At 47.3% G+C, this 21,254-nt stretch overlaps 1 protein-coding gene across 1 annotated transcript in view; it reads right to left on the bottom strand.

Moving 5' to 3' along the window:
* The window catches only part of LOC105483061 (integrin subunit beta 3), a 64,731-nt gene that overhangs the window by 23,703 nt on the left and 19,774 nt on the right, over positions 1-21,254 (bottom strand). The window contains exons 2-10 of the mRNA XM_011743646.3: positions 20,930-21,015; positions 11,931-12,126; positions 10,780-11,032; positions 9,056-9,218; positions 8,265-8,426; positions 5,713-5,808; positions 5,215-5,304; positions 4,406-4,540; positions 2,726-3,155 (exon numbers count right to left, since the gene is read on the bottom strand). Coding sequence (XP_011741948.1) covers positions 2,726-3,155; positions 4,406-4,540; positions 5,215-5,304; positions 5,713-5,808; positions 8,265-8,426; positions 9,056-9,218; positions 10,780-11,032; positions 11,931-12,126; positions 20,930-21,015 — 1,611 coding nt within the window. The remainder of the gene's footprint in view (positions 1-2,725; positions 3,156-4,405; positions 4,541-5,214; positions 5,305-5,712; positions 5,809-8,264; positions 8,427-9,055; positions 9,219-10,779; positions 11,033-11,930; positions 12,127-20,929; positions 21,016-21,254) is intronic.

Genomic DNA, 21,254 nt, shown 5'->3' with positions numbered 1-21,254 from the left:
CCTTCCTCTGAGATCCGTCAGACATCCCACCTCCTCCGTGAAGCCGCCCAGGCCTCCCCTGTCCCCAGTCAGTCTCGCTCCAGTGGACTCCTATAACACTCCCTAAGCACCCCACACTTCCGGGATCTGTCAGATTCAACCTCATGTTGGGAATTATCCTTGGTTAACTGTCTTATTCACACCTCTCTATCCTACTCCACAACAGCACGGAATCTGGCTCACAGAGGGTACCTGACTGATCTGTGGCTGTGGTTGTGGCCAGTGGAAAACCCCCTTGAGGATGATGCACTTCTTGATGTTTGAGGCAGGAATGTTGATCATGGGCAACCATGAAGACCAGGCCCAAAGTAGAGAGGGGACAAGGGGGAGGGCCAGGGAACCAGCCACCATGCTTACAGGCCAGGGGCTAGGGAAATGGCCAAGTCACAGCACACCTGCCTCCTGAGCCCCTGCTTGTGGCAAAGAATGGAGCATAGAGCCAGAAGCTCTGGTGAAAGGCAATGGTGAGCAGGGCTGTAAGCCTGGAGAGGTCAGGGATCATGCATGACCCTTTGTTCACTTATATGGACCAAATGATGGCACAGAGCAGGTGCTCAGTCACTTGCGCCCCTGAGTATCTGTCACTGGAGGATGTGATGATGGCACCACAGAGTCTAGACCTGAGGCTGGGTGGGTACCTGATACCCTAGCAAGACATGGTGGAGGGAGGCTGCAATGGCTGCCCTGGTTCCCTCATGGATTAGACTGGAATGCACTGAGGAGGAGCTGTTCCTGCACTAGTGAGAGGCAGGAACCAGGGCTTCTGACCCAGTCAGCTTTGTTTTGTGGCTTTAGTGGGGCAGCAGCCAAAAGAAACATGCTCTGGCTGGGATCCTGCCGCAGTGCCTCACACCAGACCAGGAACCATCAGGCCATGGAGGAGGACTGGGGGTGCCCCCGTGGTCCAGCCATACTCCTCTCCTAGGACCACCCTCTCTCCCTCAGTCCCCAACCTTCTTCCCAGGGGTCTCCCACTTCAAACTTACCCATTTCCTTTGGTACTTTGAATTAGATGTAAATACTTTAAATAGTAAAATGAAGTGAAACTCCTGCCTCACCCCCTAATTCAAATGGTTGTTGTTTGTGTGCTTTCATCTATGTGTATCTGATCTCTTGCTCTCCCCTAATCATTCTGATAACACTTCCTCTCAAACTCTCTCTAAAATTTTATCAGCATAAGTAAAGGAAACAATGTTGTAGATAATAAAAAAGCAATCATTTTTATGTTACTGTCATGCTTTAGAATGACACAGATCGACCTTTCTAAGTGAGTTTTTTAAAAGGCTAATATCAGTATTAAAGTGAGTATCTGCATATTAGCTCAACTCATTAGAACCCCAATGCCGGCCAGGCACAGTGGCTCACGCCTGTAATCCCAGCACTTTGGGAGGCCCAGGCGGGAGGATCACGAGGTAAAGAAATCGAGACCACCCTGGCCAACGTGGTGAAACCTCATCTCTACTAAAAATACAAAAATTAGCTGGGTGTGGTGGTACACGTCTATAGTCCCAACTACTCGGGAGGCTGAGGCAGGAGAATTGCTTGAACTGGGAGGCAGAGGTTGCAGTGAGCCAAGATCGCACCACTGCACTCCAGCCTGGCAGTAGAGCAAGACTCTCTCTCAAAAAAAAAAAGAACCCAATGCCAATGAAGCCAATCTGAGTCAAGGGTCACCCCAGAAAACAATTATAATGTCTCTGTTTGGCCACACAATACACCCGTAACCCAGTCCCAACCAACTTGCAAGTGTCTGTCGCAAGAGGGATTAAACCACAGTGATTATGGCCCAGTAAAAACCCATCCTCAGTGCCCCAGGAACAACTCAGACTATTTGCCCTCTGAGAGTGTTGTCAACATATCTGCAGATAAAGACTACATTAACGTTAGTTCAACTTCTAGCGGGAGAAGTACCCCAGGAGTGGTTCTTGGGGCAAGGAGAAACTAGTTTGAGATTATCAGTGGGCCTCAATATTTTACTGAATTTTGCAATGAGAATGACAACTCAGCACCCTGCTGAGTAGAAGGACTCAAAATCATAATCCCCAATCTGTCGGCAGGGACTCTCTGTGGCAGTGCTAGCCAAGAGAACTTTCTGTCACGTTGAAATGTTCTAGATCTATGCTGTCCAATATAGCAGCCACTAGCTACATGTGGCCACTGATCAGCTGAAAAACTGAATTTTTAATTTTTTGATTTTGGCTAATTTAAATAACCACATGTGTCTAAAGGCTACCATATTGGATAGCAAAGATCTAGAATCCAAAAAATAACAGTAGTACCAACAGTAGTAATAGTGATAACAAAATAGTGCTAACATTAACAAGAGCATTACACCATTTTCCAGACATTGTTCAAGCACTCTCCAATGCCTTGCATATATACTACTATTTTCCAGGTCTCTTGTGATACAAAGATAAACTCATGTAAAATTATTACTAACCTTACTACATATTCTGACATGTGTTTTCTAAGTCTATAAATAGTAAAAATTTAATTGCTATCTATCAGTAACTTTTTTTTTTAACCTGAAAAGTGGATTGGTCCTTATACTCAAAAAGATTGGGAACCACTGAGTTACACCTCTGCCTGCAAAGACCCATCTCAGGCCTTTGCCTATGTTTCCAGGGGTTGCAAATGTATGAGGGGTTGTGGGTTCCAGGACAGGGGGCCATGCAGTTCTCCTCACCTGAGCACATCTCCCCCTTGTAGCGGACACAGGAGAAGTCATCACACTCGCAGTACTTGCCCGTGATCTTGCCAAAGTCACTGCTGTGGCAGACACATTGACCACAGAGACACTCGCCCCGCTGGCTGCAGACGGGCTGACCCTCCCGGGGGCTGCACTCGTCCTGCTGGGAAGGGCGATAGTCCTCCTCTGAGCACTCACACTGGGATCCCAGCCAGCCAGGCCCACAACGGCACACCCCACACTCAAAGGTCCCATTGCCATTGTTGCAGTGACGGCTATTAGGTTCAGCTTGGGCCTGGCAGGCACAGTCGCAATCAAAGGTGACCTGGACGATCAGGCTGTCCTTGAAGCCCACGGGCTTGATGGTAAAGGACTTCTCCTTCTCCTGGGGGCAGCCTCGCACCTTGGCCTCAATGCTGAAGCTCACCTGGATGGAAAGCAAGATTGTATTTAGACACAGTTGGGCCCAGTTAACACTCCAGCTCTGGAGGGAAAAAAAAGTTGTTCCCTGCCCTGCCAAGGAATACCCAAATTGGGTGTCTTATGCTTTTGCAATATGGAGTTCCTCAGGCTTTGTGGAAGGTCTGCAAAGCAAACCTTCCACAGGTTCCACAGACCTCCACCTCTGTGAAGGTCTGCAAAGCAAAAACACAAGCACGGGAACAGTATCATTGTGACATATGTAGCTGGATGCAGAGACATGGTCTACAGTCAATAAATAATAAAAGGCTGTTTTTTTACTTCACGGGTGAAATAGACCAGCTGAAACTGAACAGAACCTGCGATCATATAAACACCCTGCTCTGGCCAGCTAAGCAAGCTGGACTGATTATAATTATCAGCAAGATGCACAAAGCACTGTTTTGCACCACACAATCCCACATAGTGGTCAACCATAAGCTCAGGATCTACTTCAATTTCCACACATTTTATAGTTTATGCAATAAAGCATGTTTCAGGACAATATTTCTAACATGGGATGTTTGCACAAGTGCCTGAAAGATAGATAGATTAAGAGAAAGGATCACTGCCTCCAAAGATCTATTTTCTTCCCCTCCTTCCTCCCCTCCCACCAACTCCTCTCCCCTTAGGCAGAAGCAGAGGAGAAACGACCGATAAGGAAAGTCGTGGAGGGACTGGATGGTGAAATGAACATCTGGCTTCAAAAATTCCATGAGGGTAGGTACTCTTGCCTGTTCCATTTGCTGCTAAATTCTCGGCAACTAGAACAATGCCTGACACAATGTCAGTGCTCAATAAATATTTATAGATGATGTCGTCATTTTACATTTTAGATTTTACTTTCCTGTGTCATTTTACAAAAGAAAGGTATTAATTACCTTGGGAAAGCTGGAAACTGGTGAGGGACTGAAGGTAAAGAAATATTTTCCTTTGCAATCAACTGTGCATACACAAACAAAGGTAACCAAATTGTAAGTTTTTTAAATTCCTAAGAGTTAAATTTACGTAACAGAAATAGCTTATGCAACAGAAGCCCCAGAGGAAAAGATTGGTGGATCCATTACATCTAACTTGAAATGACTTTCAGGAAAGGTATTTTTCCTGCCCATATTTTTTCTGGCGGAAGGGGGCCATTTTTAGTCATTACAAAAAGAAGAAAGGGGGTTGGGTGCTCACAGATGCTCCAGTACAAAGGCCCTGCCCAGCCCATCTCACCGTGTCTCCAATCTTGAGTCCCATACAAGACTTGAGGCCAGGGATGACCTCATTGTTGAGGCAGGTGGCGTTGAAGGATAGAGACAATTCTTCAGGGAGGTCACGCACTTCCAGCTCGACTTTAGAGCGGATTTTCTGAGCACAAAGGGGCACAAGAAGACAAGAAAATGAACTGAAAGGAAATGGGAAATGGCAAGAGCCAGTTCCATCCCAAACCAAATCTGCCAAGTAGCTCTGGACTTACCCCAGCAGTGCCAGAGGCCAAGGTTTGACCTGGAAGCTGCCGGAGCACCCCTAGGACTCTGTTTCCTCCTCTGTTTCCTGCACAGGAACCTGCTCCCTCTTTCCATCTCCACTTGCGTCTAGGTGAGTCTGGGTAAAATGTACCAGCTACACCCTCCCGCAGGCCTCAAAGATGTTGCGAAAGGGGAGTACTGGTCACCTTGGAAAGCAGCATTTTCTACCTAATGTTTCATCAACCTCACCTTCCCCATGTCTCAGCTCTCTCTTTTCCCTGTTATTGGAGCCCAGTTTTCCCTCACTCTGCCCCAATTCCAGGGCTCTGCTCCTTCTCCAACTAATCACCATCCCCATCCCCAACCCCTTTCTTTCTTTCTTTCTGGACTACTTCCTTCTCAGAAGGCTGCATCCCTTCTAGAGCAGACCACTGCCTGGCCTCTGGGAGCACACGGAGAAGGCAGTAAGATCGTGTGGTAGACTGGCACCTGGGACTCACAAACCTGAGCCCTGCTGTGTAAGCCAAATGAGGTGGACTCTCCGCAGGACTATTCCCAGCACAAGACACTTACCCCATAAGCATCAACAATGAGCTGGAGAACATTGCTGGAATCCATGGACAGAACCCCGACTGTGGTCCCTGGGATGAGCTCACTATAGTTCTAGAAAGGACGACAAAGATGTCCAGAGCTTACCGAAGGAAGGTGGTGGTCTCCAAAAGCCCTCCTCAAATCCCACTGAGAGTCCTGAGATGAAGATTGGAGGAAGGTATGGGATATTTCAGTGGTCACTGCCAGGAATATATCTAGCAGTTTTTCAGCCCTGTGCAAAAGTAGAGGAAGCCTCTCACACCCTTTGCCACCTCCCCTCCATCACCACAAACACCAGCACACACCTCGTAAGTTCAAGGTTGCAGGAAAAAGGCCCAGAGTGCAATCTTTAGCTCCTGGGCAGTGGATTAGGGGAGAGTCTTTCCTGGTTGGGGACTATGGCCAACGCTAGCACAGGCTGGCTACCTGGGGCTCCCACCATCACAGGGCCCACTCCAGGAAGCCCAAAGGCACAGTCACCTGATAGAGATTGACTACATTTTCAGTCACTGCAAAGATCAAATTGATGTTTTTCTGGGAGAGCTTCTCAGTCATCAGCCCCAAAGAGGGATAATCCTAGAAAAATGAAGGATGTAGAAGTTAATGAAGTGCCATGTACATCCCTAGGGTCTCAACCTTAGACCTTAGAACTTATCTTGCTTGGGCTGTGGCTCAGAGAGTTGTGGTGCTTAAACCTTTTCACTTCATGCTGAAAGTGAGACAAGAGCCTGGGCAACATAGCAAGGCCCCATCTCTACAAAAAAAAAAAAAAATTTTAATTTGCCAGATGTGGTGGTAAGTGCCTACAGTCCTAGCTACTGGGTAAGCTGAGGCAGGAGGATCGCTTCAGCCCAGGAGTTGGAGGTTACAGTGAGCTATGATTGCACCACTGCACTCCAGCCCAGGCAGCAGAGCAAGACTCTGTCTCTAAAACTAAAAAAAGAGTGGGGGGCGGGGGGTACAGTGAGACAAGAAGGGTAAGTAGCACAGAAGTCTACTTGTGAACTCCAGGGATAGACAAAGAGGTGCAGGCCAGTGGTGTCAAAACTAAGCACCTCTTTCTTCCTGCTTGAATTTAATGCACTAATACAATGGAGCTGCTTCCCTGCACAAGGCACTGGGTTAGGCCTCTGTTTTGGAACTACTGACCGATGCCTTGGCCTGGCCCTCATGATCCTCCACCGTGTGGTCTCAGTCTTTCTTTCCAAATATTACTCACCTCTCTCCCTCTTCCACTCAGCAGTGATCTGGTCCACTGTCTCCCACCTGGAGTTGCCTTCTTGTTGGTAATCCTCCTCCTTTCTTAGGGCCCAGCTTAGGCCCCACCTCCTTCAGGAGACTTCCTTGGCCATCCCAGCTCATGATGAGCTTTCCTCCCTTGGATACGTATAGCCCACTTTGGCTTTGCCACACCCATTTAGCACTAATCATGCATCTTGTGTTATTGTAAATATATACATATCCTTTCTCCTCAACTAGACCAAAAACTCTGTAAGGATAGAACCATACATAGTCTTGTTACCTCCCTCAGCCCCTGGCCCAGTGCCTTGCATAGATTAGGTGTCAAAGGTTGCTGACTCATTGCCTGGTAGTGCTTGACTTGGATATGGCTGACACCAAGGAACTCCAGGACACTGTGTGGGTGGGGTGGTGAATTGTGAACATGTCCATGGGATCCTAGACCTTGCAGGGAGCTCATTAGATCCTCAGCTCAGTCTCCTGCCTTTACACAGGTATACCTTTAAGCCACCTAGATAAGGAAGTTGCTATATTGTCCTTAGGAGATGAAGAGTTCACACCTGCCCCAGGTACCTAGAGCATTACAGCACATTTCTCTTATGGTTTATAGTAATTTCTCCTGATTCAATTTAAATATTTTGCTCTTGTTTAACCTTCTATGGTGATATAAAACAACTTATAAGACGTGTTCTCATGTATAAGCTAAATCATCCTTTAGCCTTCTTTCTTTCAAGCTGAATGACTCTGGCCTTTTAATCTTTCCTCGTAGGACCTGTTCACCATGTCTTTGATGATCTTTCCCCTCTTTCTCTCTTTCTCTCTCTCTCTCTCTCTCTGAGAAGGGGTCCCCACTAGGAGCAATGGCTCACGCCTGTAATCCCAGCACTTTGGGAGGCTTAGGGGGGCAGACTGCTTAAGCCAAGGAGTTCGAGACCAGCCTGGGCAACCTAGCAAGACCCTGTTTTCAAAAATTAGCCGGGCATGGTAGTTCATGCCTGTGGTCCCAGCTACTCAGGAGACTGAGGTGGTGAAGGCTACAGTGAGCCAAGATTGCACTACTGCGCCCCAGCTGGGCAACACAGCAAGACTCTGTATCAAAATAAAACAAAAAAAAAGCAGTGGTGGTTCTTGCTCTGCAATTCAGGCGGGAGTGTGGTGGCAAGATCACAGCTCACTGCAGCCTCAGACTACTGGGCTCAAGAGATCTTTCTGCCTCAGCCCCACAAGTAGCTGGGACCACAGGCACAAGCCACCACACTCAGTGAATTTTTGCATTTTTTGCAGAGACAGGGTCTCACTATATTTCCCAAGCTGGTTTCAAACTCCTTGACTCAAGTGATCCTTCCACCCCAGCCTCCCAAAGTGCCGAGATTACAGGCATGAGCCATCACATGCCTGGCCAATCTTTCTCTTTTTTTCCTCTATCTTCTTCCAATAACCACAAGTTAGTATGGTATTCCAAGAAAGGGCTAATCAAAGTGGAAAGGAAGACCTGCTTTCCAGTTGGGTTGTAAAAATCCTTTGGGTCCATTCTGGATCCCATGATGCTGTTGCTATGCTGCTGACAGTAAAGGCAGTGATAACACCACAATCAGGGATATATCTAATGGTTATGTAGGTTGTACGCTGGATGACGGTGTCCAGTTGGTAAGGGATAGGGGCAAGCTGAAACCAAGCCCTGCACCCTGCCCAGAAGGAGGGGCTGCCATTTTCATATTCACACAGACTCTGCCTGGGCTAGGGCACCCCTCACCATCATGAATAGAAACCATAGGTGGTGCCAGAGATCTCACCATGGTAGTGGAGGCAGAGTAATGATTGTCACTACCAACATGACACTGCCCATCATTGGGCTGGACAATGCCTGCCAGCCTTCCGTCCAGTGCTATATGAGTCTTGGCATCCGTGGTAAACACCAGCAAGTGCGATGCATCATTCCTCCAGCCAATCTTTTCCTGTTAAAAGAAAACAAAAAAACAAAGGCAGAGGAGACAGAACAAATTCAGCCATGTCACAGGTAGAGAACAGAGACCCAAGGCGCTCCCTGGCTAAAGGGCTGGACAGCTTGTTTTAAAGAAGGGTCTCAGTCCCAGTCCTTGGAACCGAAGCTGAAACTTTCCAGTTCAGGGGTTTCATTCTCTTCAGAAAACAGTCTCATAACAGATTAGTTCAAGCAGCTGAATGAGATCCTCTTAACTCTTCTAATGATAGTCACAGTGCCCATCTAGAAACTGATGGGCATCCACAGAGCTGATCTGGGCTAGAAGAAATCTCATCTGAACATCTGCCTACTTTGCTGAGGTTAGGTTAACCCAGCTTTAACTCTGAAGTAACTCTGAAGGTGGGAAGATGCTCTCCCCTGGGAACATCTGAGACCACTGAGGTTCAAAGAAATGTCAGCTCAGGCCAGGGAGTGGATCTAAGCCAAGGCTAAATATCAGGAGCAACTTACTACTCACAACTGCAGGAAGCTCTGCTTAGTTCTCATCTCATTTTACACCAGAAATCCCCAGAGTTCAGTCACCTCCTTCCCCATTTTGATCTATGCCAACCACACCTGGCACTCTAAGTCCTCCAAACTCACATCACAGACTGTAGCCTGCATGATGGCATCAAAGCCACCCTCTGGGGCATCTCGGTTCCGTGACACACTCTGCTTCTTCACTTCCTCATTGAAGCGGGTCACCTGGTCAGTTAGCGACAGCACGTGTTTGTAGCCAAACATGGGCAAGCAGGTGGTCTTCATACTGGGAAAGGATGGGAGATAATTTAAGCAGACACCTTGATGGAAAAGGCAGCATGAGAATTGGGAGGAAAGAGAGGGGACAAATATAGATAGTGGTATGCCCAGGCCAGTTCCATACAACCACAGTTACCCAGACAGTTCAGACTCCAAAATCCTCAAATTACCTGAGGCTCCCCATCAACCTTACCCCCATCCAGCTAGCCTAGAGGATAAGAGATTGAGCTGGAAACAAGACTCCCTGAGCTTAGATCCCAGCTGCCCTCTTTACTAGTCATGGCACCTTCGGCAAGCCTCTCAAGTCAGCCTGTGAAAGTGGGGCCATGATAGCACATATCCCATAAGAGTTGTGAGACTTAAGTAAGTTCATATACACAAAGCACCTAGACCAGAGCGAGGCTTGAGTTGCTGATACTATCACCTTATACTTAACACTTTTCTAAAGTAACAATAAAGCACAAGTCCATCAGTAAGTTAAGGTCCCTGAACCATCAATAAATTGATAGATCATGCAAGATAGGTGCATTTCCGCCCCCAGCCAAAATAGTGTGTTTAATTAATAGCTGATGTCTTGCCTGGGAACCTTACAACCCAGACAGAAGGTTGAATGACACATCATATAACTTCAAAACATTTTTTTTTTTTTTAGAGACAGTTGTGCTCCATTGCCCAGGTTGGTGTGCAGTGGCAAAATCATGGCTCACTGCAGCCTCAACCTCCCAAGCTCAGTCAGTCCTCACACCTCAGCCTCCCTATAGTCCCGGGGACTGCAGGCATGCGCCATCACACATGCTAATTTTTTGTAATTTTTGTAGAGATGGGGGTCTCACTATGTTGCCTAGGCTGAACTCAAACTCCTAGGCTCAAGTGATCCTCCCACCTTGGTCTCCCAAAGTGCTGAGATTACAGAAGTGAGCCACCCCACCTGGCCATAACTTTGAAAACTAAAAAGTAAAATCACACCTTTTCAGGCTCAGCAACCAGCATTGTAAGTTATTCTAATACATGGATTTGCACAGTCTCCACCGATTGAATAAGTAAGCCATTAAGTTTTAAGCCAAAGTTTCAAACAGAGACACAAGTTATCCATTTACAGACTATAAAAGTGTTCAACAAATGTCATTTCCACTCTTTTATATTCCTTAGCACTTCATTTCTTCTGTTTGTACCCTGCAGGATGCACAGCCTTGATGAAGACAATAAAACCAACAATGGAATCAATCCTTCTGTAATCACAATTTCTCAGTTTACTTATCCATAAGTTTCTTTCTACTTTCGACCTCATCTCCCTTCCATTCTCTCCTGCCTCCTATTTATTTGTTACCAAGACTAAGAAGCTGATGAATTTTCTTTCTAGGTTCTCCAAACAGCCTTAGGTTCTACTGACACAACCCTCCAGATCCACAAGCTAGCCCATTTGCCAGACAGGGAGACCAAGGTAGAGAGGAGCTATAGTTTGGCCAGAAGACAGCCAACAAAGTGACCCTAGAGCTAGAAATAGAAACCAGGACTTGGACCTTCCTGGGGCAAAAGATGCTGTCCTGGCATCTGGAGGAGGGACTTACTCATAGCAGGGGTTTTCGAGGGCCTCTGGTGGGGAGATATACATGTATGGCGACACAGGCTTGTCCACAAATGCCCCGAAACCAATCCGCAGGTTACTGGTGAGCTTTCGCATCTGGGTGGCCAGCTTGGTACCCAGGTTCTGGATGCTCCACAGATCGTCCTTCATGGAGTAAGACAGGTCCATCAAGTAGTAGATGTCCACAGGGTAATCCTCCACCTGCCGCACTTGGATGGAGAAATTCTTCGAATCATCTGGAAGGCAGAAAGACGTTAGTTTTTATCTTCTTCTCCTTCCAAGATTGAATAAGCAGATTTGGATACAGTTGGGACTAAGAAATTGCATGATCAAAGCAAACCAGAAAGCCCCGGTCCCTTTTCCTCTTCCTTTGCAATTCTATTACTCTTCTAATCTCTTGACCCGCCTATTTTTAACATCTTCTTTTCCATTCTAAAATTTTCCACTTTCTCTAAATCCCCAGGGGATTTCCAATCCTGTGAGTTCCAAGGGTCTATCACTGTGAGTCACAGAGGTTTTGATAGTTACTACACTTCAGACTCTGTAAAAGACAGAAATTGCACCCTACCCTTCTCTGAATCCCATTGCATCCAACACATGCCTTGATAGTAGGTAAATCCTTCTTGACTTAGTTGGAAAGTCAAAATCAATGCTTCAAAATTTCTGTCTCTTAGCCTAACGTTTCCTCCCTCTAAAGGTCTTGTGTACCTATTGTGCCTGCTGCCCCCATTCCCCTGTCCCAATCCCCTGTGAAAGGAGGGCTTACAAGTTGCTTTCTTATTCTATATCTCATTTGCACCTCAACACAAAGCTCGAAGCTAGGTAAAACAGGCACTTGGGTAAAGAAGAAACAAATGTTTTTTGAGCACCTACTTTGTCAGAAGGGTTAAGTAACTTGTCCAAGGTCAAATAGCTAATATATGATACAGTCAAGATTCAACTCAGATCTTTTGACTCAAGTCCTAACGTCTCTTATTTTCTTCCATTCTCTTGCCTACACCTCCCCCCACATCCTTGTCTTCCCACCCCATTTCCATTCTGAGCTACTTCCCCAAGACTTCCTCCTCAGACCTCCAACTTGTGCTCTATGCCCACCTGTCTCAGGTCTCTCCTTGCAAAAGGTCCCATCCCTACCTGGCCGGAGCCGGAGTGCAATCCTCTGGGGACTGACTTGAGTGACCTGGGAGCTGTCTCCAGAGCCTTTGTCGCTGAGGGGCCTGTCCTCTAGTACTCGGGCCTCACTGACTGGGAACTCGATGGATTCCGGGGCACAGTTATCCTTCAGCAGATTCTCCTTCAGGTCACAGCGAGGTGAGCCCAGAGGCAGGGCCTATAAGACAGGAGACCAAAGAGAAGTCCAGCAATCAGAGCTATGGTGACTCTCTGCCTCTTGCAGGCCCTACCACTTCCCAATAGCTAAGAGTTTACCTCATACTTGGATCATAAACAAATTGGTTTGGACTTTCCTGGGATAATCCCTTAGGACGCTGTACAGAAAGGGGAAATTGATACTTTGGGAGGCCAAGGCATGAGGACTGCTTGAGGCCAAGAGTTCAAGACCAGCCTGGACAACATAGCTAGACCCTGGCTCTACCAAAAAAAAAAAAAAAAAAAAGGAAAAAGGAAAGAGAAATTGAGATATCAGAAAGGTCTATTCATGGAGTTGTAGCTAGAAAGAGAGCCTGTCCAGTAAGATGCCTGGTAGACCAGCATTTTTTTAACTGTGGAATGTAACACACTTATGGGTCCCAAAATCAATTTAGCAGGTATCAACCATCATTTTGTTAAATAAAATACAATAGAATAGAATAGAAAATATCAAAGTGTACAAATAGTCAAAGTGTTGTTTTGTGAAACTCTCATATTGTTGGAGAGTGGGGAATAACACGTATAATAAATAACTATACCCAGTACAATGTGTTTCTTTCTGTAGGTCAGAATCAAAACAGTTTGGAAGCTACTGTGTTCGACATGGGCTAGGCTATGAGATCCATGAAGTCAGGGACTATGTGTGTCTTGGCCCCTCTCAATTCCCAGCATCCAATCTAGGACTTACCACAAACGTGATAGGGAAAGGCAGTGTAAGGAGGCAGGAGAGAGTCAGGGCTAAGAGCACAGGAGTAAATTTCAGCATTGCACTTACAACTGCTTACTAATGCAAGTCACCTAATTCCTCCAAGCCTAGTTTCCTTAGCTGTAACATGAACATAATAACAGTCCCTCCTTCAGTGCTTAAGAGTAATCAAAATCATAGAGTCAAAAAGTAGAATAGCAGTTTCCAGCGACTGGGAGGAATAGAGAATTACTGTTTAATGGGTATAGAGTTTCAGTTTTATAAGATGAAAAGAGTTAAGGAGATAGATAGTGGTGATGGGTTTTATGACATTATGAATGTATTTCATGCCACTGAACTGTACGCTTAAAAATGGTTAAGATGGGCCAGGCCCAGTTGCTTATGCCTGTAATCCCAGCACTTTGGGAGGCCAAGGTGGGCGGATCACCTCAGGTCAGGAGTTCGAAACCAGCCTGGCCAACCTAGTGAAACCCCGTCTCTACTGAAAATACAAAAATTAGCCAGGTGTGGTAGCGTGCACCTGTAGTCCCAGCTACTGGGGAGACTGAGGCAGGAGAATCGTTTGAACCTGGGAGGTGGAGGTTGCAGTAAGCCGAGATCATGCTACTCCACTCCAGCCTGGGCGACAGAGCAAGACTTGATCTCACAAAACAAAACAAATAAATGGTTAAGATGGTAAATTCTATGTTATTTTTCCACAATAAAAGTTACTTAAAATAATAGTAATTATGGCACCTCCCTCATAGGCATGTCACACAGGCTAAATAAGACAATCTACATAAAATGCATAGGACAGCGCCTGGCACAGAGGAAGTGCTCAGCAAATGTGAGCTATTACTATGAGATGCTTGACAAGTACTTCCTGGATAAGTTAATTATGAATAAACTCCACAAACTTGGGAACATGGGAAAATACCATGATGCCAGGCTCCTAACCAGAGCCCATCCTATCACTTCAGCTTCCTCCTTCACCCTGGACAAAGAACAAATTGAGTACCCTTCCAAAAACCCACAGGCCCCTGGGGCTCTGTGTGCTTACACCTGAGTATTGAGTGGGGGCCACACTGGAAAAAACACTGAAAATCAGGAAACAGGATCAATCCTAGGCCTGCCAGTGACTAGTCACGTGACCTCAGATATATCATTTTGTGTCCTCACCTGTTCAACAAGGTAGTTAGATGACATGGTGTTTTCAGTCCCTTCCGGCTCTGACATTCAGCCAATTTAGTCAACACTGTGTGGGTGCATGTCTATGAGGGCTCCTTGCCAGGTTGAGGGGACCAGCCAGCAAGCTGGAAAACCCCTCCCTGGACCTATTTCACAACGTCTAGGCCTTCAGATTCCCCCAGCTCCACCCCGACCCACATCCCCCAAAAGCACTTCCAAATGTCTGCTGGATAACCCACACCAATATCCCAGAACAATTAGTGTTGACATTTATTGAGCACTTACTGTATGTCACGCACTGTGGTGAGCACTTTACATGGATTATTGCCATCTGCCTGCCTGACAGTTCCATGATGCTGGAACTATTATTATTTTATAAGGGAGAAACCTAAGGTTTAGAGACTTCACAAATGAGGAACCCAATCTTACAGGTAAGGAATCTGAGGCTTGGAGAAGTTAAGGAATTTGCTCAAAGTTGCAGAACTAGGAAGTGGCAGAACTGAGAGGCCAGCTAGATTGTCTGACTGTAATTATCCTCATAAAATAAGCTTCATTACATTCCGTATAGAGTGACAGTCAAGGCACAGAAGTGTGGAAGGAATGGTCCTAGGAGGAGCCACAACAGAGAGTGCCCCAGGTAGAGAACAGGATGCAAGATGGGCATGTACGAGGGATGGAGAAGGATGGATGACATCTGCCTCCTCAGCCCCCTCAAACAACCTGGCAGTCATAATGCCTGGAGAGGGACTGGACCACAAGGAGCCATTCATACTCAAAAGCCCTGTAACCAGCCGGGTGCGGTGACTCATGCCTGTAATCCCAGCGCTGTGGGAGGCCGACACGGGTGGATCACTTGAGCTCAGGAGTTCCGGACCACCCCGGGCCACAGGGCGAAACCCCGTCTCTACTAAAAATACAAAGATCATCTGGGCATGGTAGTGCACACCTGGAATCTCAGCTACTCAGGCGGCTGAAGTGGGAGGATCACTTGAGCCAGGGAGGCGGAGGTTGCAGTGAGCCAAGATCACACCACTGCACCCCAGTCTAGGTGACAGTGTAAGACCCCATCTCAAAACAAAAACAAAAAACCCTGTAACCCAAAACCCTTCCCAATGCTTAAAGTCTCTCTCCCTCTCCAGTCCGATCCCCCTTTCATGGGCTGAAGCCTTCCCCACGTGGATGGGGACATGAGCAACACCAACAGCATGAGGACTACCCTGGCCCAGGCAAGAAGTAAGTAGAGTTTCTGGAAGCCAGCAGCTTCTTTCTTTCTTTCTCTCTCAGCTTCACAGGTATGCAGGCAGGGAGCTGGCCTCAGCAATGGAAATCACTGAATGAGACTTAACCTTCCTGGTGGCAAATACTCCAACAGGGACATCATAGACCTTCCACAACTCTGAGGAAGATGAAAATCTCCCCTGCACCCAGCTGTGGCTGAGGATGGAATGACATGGGGAGAGCTTGGGCACTTCAGGTTTTGTGCCCAGACTCCTCCTGTTGTCCCTGCCCACCTCTCCTACCCCTTCCTCCTCGGAAGCAGTCTTTTTCTTGCTCAAAAAACGTCCCAATCTTATCTCTGATTCCAGCTGCCCACAAAGCCCCAGGGAGAAAACCTTCCCAAAAAGGCAGTGGAGAAATCAGAATGCAGTGAGGAGCGGATCCTTTCCAGGACCAAGATAGATGCTGAAAAAGACAGCAGGGATGGGAGCCCAGCAAACGGGATGAGAGCAGCAAGGCCATCATGCATCTTCAGGCTCCATCAGCAGAGCAAGAGAATGCATTAGACGGGAGTTTCCTGACTCCTATTTTCTAATGTGGCCGTCCTAATGAGAAGAGGGTTTGAAGTGCTAAGATGTGCTGACAGTCCTAATGGTTTGTTATGAGTTTCCTTAGAAAAATTAAACACTGAAAAACAAAACTGCCTCCCTCCCTCCCTCTGTGGTTGCTGACATCAGAGGTCAGGAATATAACAGGCCTGCTCGTCAGCCAAGTTCTCCACGAGAGCCCTGTTCCAGAAGAGCACCAAGGCAGTGACCTCAACATACTTGGGCAACATTCCCTTTCTTGGTAACCCAGGCTGAGAAGGTAGAAGGAATATCACCAGGTTATGCAGGCAGAAAGCTAGAAGGGGGAGGAGTGGATATTAAAGTTCCAGTTCCCAGGGAAACCGGATGTTACACAAAAAGGGCAAAAATAGCCAAGACCCAGGGGAAGGGCCTGAGCACAGAGGTGGGAGGTTCCAGCCAGCACCCTGCAAGCTGGCTGAATTACCTCCCTCTCCTGGGAGGGTGACACATGCTCTTAGTACCATTCTCCATTAATTCCATTTTGGAAACTGGGAAAGTACAAAATGAATAGTTGTCATTATCCTGCCTATTTCACAGGGTTGGTCAGGAAGTAAAAGAAGACTGTGAATGTGAAATGCTTTCAAAATAGAAAAATCTCAATATAAGTTAACTATACTGAAATCCATTAGGACAGAGGTCCCCAACTTTTTGACACCAGGGACTGGTTTCATGGAAGACAATTTTTCCATGGACAGGGAGGTGGGGATGGTTTCAGAATGAAACTGTTCCACCCCAGATCGTCAGGCATTAGTTTGATTCTCATAAGGAGTGAACCACCTAGATCCCTCCCATGCGCAGTTCACAGTAGGGTTTGAGCTCCTATGAGAATCTAATGCCACCGCAGATCTGACAGAAGGCGGAGCTCAGGCGGTAATGCTCACTCCCTTGCTGTTGACCTCCTGCTGTGCGGCCTGGTTCCTAATAGGCCATGGACCGGGAATTGGGGTCCCTGCTTTAGGATATAGTATAAACAAATAAATGCAAATATAAGGTGACTCTTTTTTTTTTTTTTTTTTGAGATGGAGTTTCACTCTTGTTGTCCAGGCTGGAGTAGTGCAATGGCGCGATCTCGGCTCACTGCAACCTCCACCTCCCAGGTTCAAGTGATTCTCCTGCCTCAGCCTCCCTAGTAGCTGGGATTACGGGCACACGCCACCACGCCCAGCTAATTTTGTATTTTCAGTAGAGACGGGGTTTCACCATGTTGGTCAGGCTGGTTTCAAACTCCTGACCTCAAGTGATCCGCCCACCTTGGCCTCCCAAAGTGCTGGGATTACAGGAGTGAGACACTGCACCCAGCAGGTAACTCTTTTTTACAGTTAACTACTATTATTTCATACTGTTTTCTTGGACAGGGAGAGTCGATATGTCCCAGTACATTTTTTACCCCCAAGCGCCACCAAAACAACTCCCATCCATTGTTGTCTTGATTAACTCATCTGGTGAGGACAAGAAATCACTTGAACATGTAAAGAGAAAAGAATAAAGAGGGCAGAAAGGAGGAGGGGAGGAACATGAAGCATTTTTGTTTATAGTTGTTGGTATTCACATTTCATTGTTTACAAGGAGACGAGCACTCTTAGTATTATACTTCCTTTTATAATGATAAGTTGGAGCAAAACTCTCAAGATGAACATTATCCTCCAGATTAAAAATAAATAGAAAGAAGACAAGTCAGAATAAAATTGTTTGATTACAAAGAAATGTAAATCATGGCCTATATCTTGTCCTGCAGTTGCAGAGAAGAAAATGAGAAGGAAATCCTATTAGAGTCTTCCTCTACTTTGCTAGACTCAAACCCCTTCTTCCTCTGTCACCCTTGGTTATCAGGCTAAGTGGGAAGCTGGCCCATCTTCCAGGGTGTACTCAGGCTTATATAAGAATTCCTAGTATATCCCTCCACTGTAGGGTTGCCAAATTTAGCAAATATTTGGGACATACTTATACTAAAAGTTATTTTTTGTTTCATTCAAATTTAAATGGATGTTCTGTATTTTAGATTCATTTTTTAGAGACAGGATCTCCCTATGTTACCCAGCCTAGAGTGCAGTGTCTATAAACAGACATGATCATGGTGCACTACAGCCTCAAAATCGTAGGCTCAGAGAATCCTCCCACCCCAGCCTCCTGAGTGGCTGGGACTACAGGCACCAGGCTGGATGTTCTGTATTTATCTGGCAACCTTAACTCCACCTCCATCCACCTTGACCCCAACCCCGGTGGCCCTTCAATTAGCAATGTTTGTCAAACTTGCTGTCATAACAACCCATTCTGATGTAATAAACCCAGGGTCCATCCTGGGAACCTTTATTTTTAACAAGCACCCCAGGCAATTCTCAATACCAAATGCGTTTGGGAGGTTCTAGACTCCAGCATGGCACTGCTGAGACTAAGACCACGAGTTGAAGCCGGCTCCAGAGAGAGCACACCACCCCAACTCGTGTCAGTATCCAACCCTCCAAGAACACACCCTATGCACATGGGCCCAAAACTCCATGCTCATCCATGTTGGCTATGTTTTCCTCTTACCCAGCCAAGCTCTCACTATACACACCCAAGAGCTCCAGTCGTCTAGGACCAAGGGGAAAGCCGAGCCCAACCAGTTGTTTTTCCAGGCACTGCCAGCTTGCCTGGAACAGCCAACTCAGGGGAGGAAGAAGAACAGAGGGCTCTCCAGGGTTTGATTATCTGACAAATTACCTACAAAATGAACCAGACAGTTCACCTTTGGTTTTTTGAAATCAATGTCCAAAGCATTTTCAGCAGTTAAACTTAGCCTATCCAGGGGAAGCCCTGCTCCTCTCAGGAACAAAATAGCTTTTATGTTCAGGTTACAGTCCAGGATTCCCACCTTCCATCCCTCCCTGGTCGCCACATTCTGTCCCACCCTTCCTTCTCTCCCTCCTCCCTCTTGCTCAGGGATAGTTGTAGTCCTTCACTAACCTCGGCCCCGCCTCCTTTCATGTTTATATGCCATTCTCCCAGGGAATATCTTACTGGACTTTCTACCTCCCTCCATTTGTTTTCTTTGGTCCTAGCTGCGCGCCATTTCCTGGCTGACTGCACCCCTCATTCCTAGGCTGGTCCTACGTCATGCTCTGATCTACCCTGCACCTTTCCCTCTGCCCTCCCCAGGCCTGCCAGGGGACAAGGAGCACAACAGTCACCCATAAATATTCTACATTTGCATCTTTGAAATCTGGTTACGTGACCTAAGGGCTTTGTCTGTTCAGGCCTCAGCCCACCTCAGCTGCATGGCTAGTCCCTATGCAGATCAAGAGGGATGAAAAACAGGGGATAGGGAGCAGGACAGACCCTCCAAGTAAGTTTTCTTTTTCCCCAGCTTCTCTGGGCCAGAGATGCCTGCATTTTCTCTTGCTTTGGGTTGGAAAGGAGGGAAGGAGGAAAAGGTGGAAGCACCCTTTGAGTGACACTAGGGCTTCTGTCCTGATGTTCCTCTGTTCCTGAAGGCTTTGGGCTACCCAAGGCCCCCTCCCCATTCAGCTCTCCCTTCTTCCAGCATTCAGTTGCAGAATTGCAACTTCCTGGTAAAAGAAGCTTTAGTAATATCACGATGGGAAGAAGGAGGACATAGCAAATGAGGAGGGAGCAGGCTACATCACACTGAGCAGCCAGCTCAGCCCAGAGGGGAGGAGAACCTGCGGGGGTGGAGGAGAAGGACTCATCCATTCCCCCTTACTCCCCTTCCCTAGCCCCAGGGAAGGTTTCATTTGCTAAATGAAGTCAGTGTGGCCCAGATGTTGGGCAGCTGCCTCTGGAAGCAGTTCCCATGCTGAACGGCAAAGAGGCCAAAGCAACGTGCGGAGCTGGCCTCTGCTGCTCTGGCAGCCCTCCTGGCCGGTGATAAACACAGCCTCCCAGCTCCCGCCCCTCCCCACAGCCGGCCAGGGAGGTTGCCTTTTTAGGAAACTCAGTGGATCTGGAAAAGAAGCAGAGAGACTGAGGGGCTGGATTGGAGTGGTCATAAAACTGGACAGGGCTGGGACTCGCTGTGGGACAGAGAGGACGCCTCAGGTAGCTGAGCCGCAGCCAGGCCAGGAACTCAGGTAACCACCTGCTGGCCGGGCCAGTGACTCAGCCTCAGACTCTATAATCACCGAATCTCTCCAACCACATTCATCTCCCACCCCCACCCCATCAGCTCTTGCCAGCTCCAAATTTCCATCCCAGCCACAAACACAGCCATTCCCTCAGACACACTCATTCCCTAGGGCCCCAGACACAACAAACCCTCTGCCTAGACACAACTAACCCTTTCCTGTCCCCCTTCCGTCCTCACCAAGTGGGCCCGGCTCCTTTCCTCAACACCTGTGAGAAGGAAGGAAGGAAAGAAGGAGAGAAAGAAAAATGTAAAGCCATGAGGCCCAATCGTCAAAAAGGGAAGAGAAAGGATCTTCTGACTAAACATCCACACACACAAGCACAAGATTCCTCTTCTATTTGCCTTTTTTAACCTCTAGGAAAAAGAAGTAAGCCAGCACCCTTCCCAAACCCATCTGTACCTATACCCCTTGCTGCCTCTCCTTTTGAGACCTGACACCTGCTTCCCTGGGATATTCCACCCCAAGAAATGCAAGCAATGGGCTGGGCATGGTGGCTCACACATGAAATCCCAGCACACTGGGAAGCCAAGGTGGGAGGATCTCTTGAGTCTAGGAGTTCGAGACCAGCCTGGGCAACATAGTGAGACCCTGTCTCTACCAAAAAATTAAAAATAAACTATTTTTCTTAGGGAAAAAAGCAAGCAAAGTGTGAGAAAGGGCAGCAATGGTTACAGAGAGGACAGGAGGTCCAGCCAAACTGGCAGGGGCAAGGGGCTGTATGGTAGACTCGGGATAGTATTCCTAGCAACATCCCCATGACAGCTCCTCACCATCCATCAATGGGAAAAATTCATCAAAGTTTTGCTTAGAAGGGACAAGGGGTACATGTATTCAAGAGGGAGGTGATAACTTCATGGGTCTGTTTGTGCACAAAAGCAGCTTAGTCTGGAGAAGAAACAAGGTCTGGTATCTGCTCCTTACCTCATCAGAGCACCAGGCACACATGGGGCTCACAGCCAGGCACTGCTGGCAGGAGCTCACACCTCGTGTGGTACAGATGTTGGGCCCTGCAACAGACAGACAAAGGCATTAGCACCAGATTTGGCTCAGTGAAGGTACTTACCTGCCCCATCCTTCCCAACTTTCCCAATGTCCAGGTTTACAGCTCTCAGGTGCACACAAACACACCCTAACCATAACACAGACATCTACCAAATACAGATTATTGGTAAGGAAGAAGGAGGAGGAGGAAAATCAGGAGAAACTCATCACCACTCTCAACTGATGAGGCCACAGTGGTAACAAG

This window comes from Macaca nemestrina, chromosome 17 (assembly GCF_043159975.1).
Source record: "Macaca nemestrina isolate mMacNem1 chromosome 17, mMacNem.hap1, whole genome shotgun sequence".
Taxonomy (NCBI): Eukaryota; Metazoa; Chordata; class Mammalia; order Primates; family Cercopithecidae; genus Macaca; species Macaca nemestrina.
This window is presented reverse-complemented; position numbering and strand designations above follow the sequence as displayed.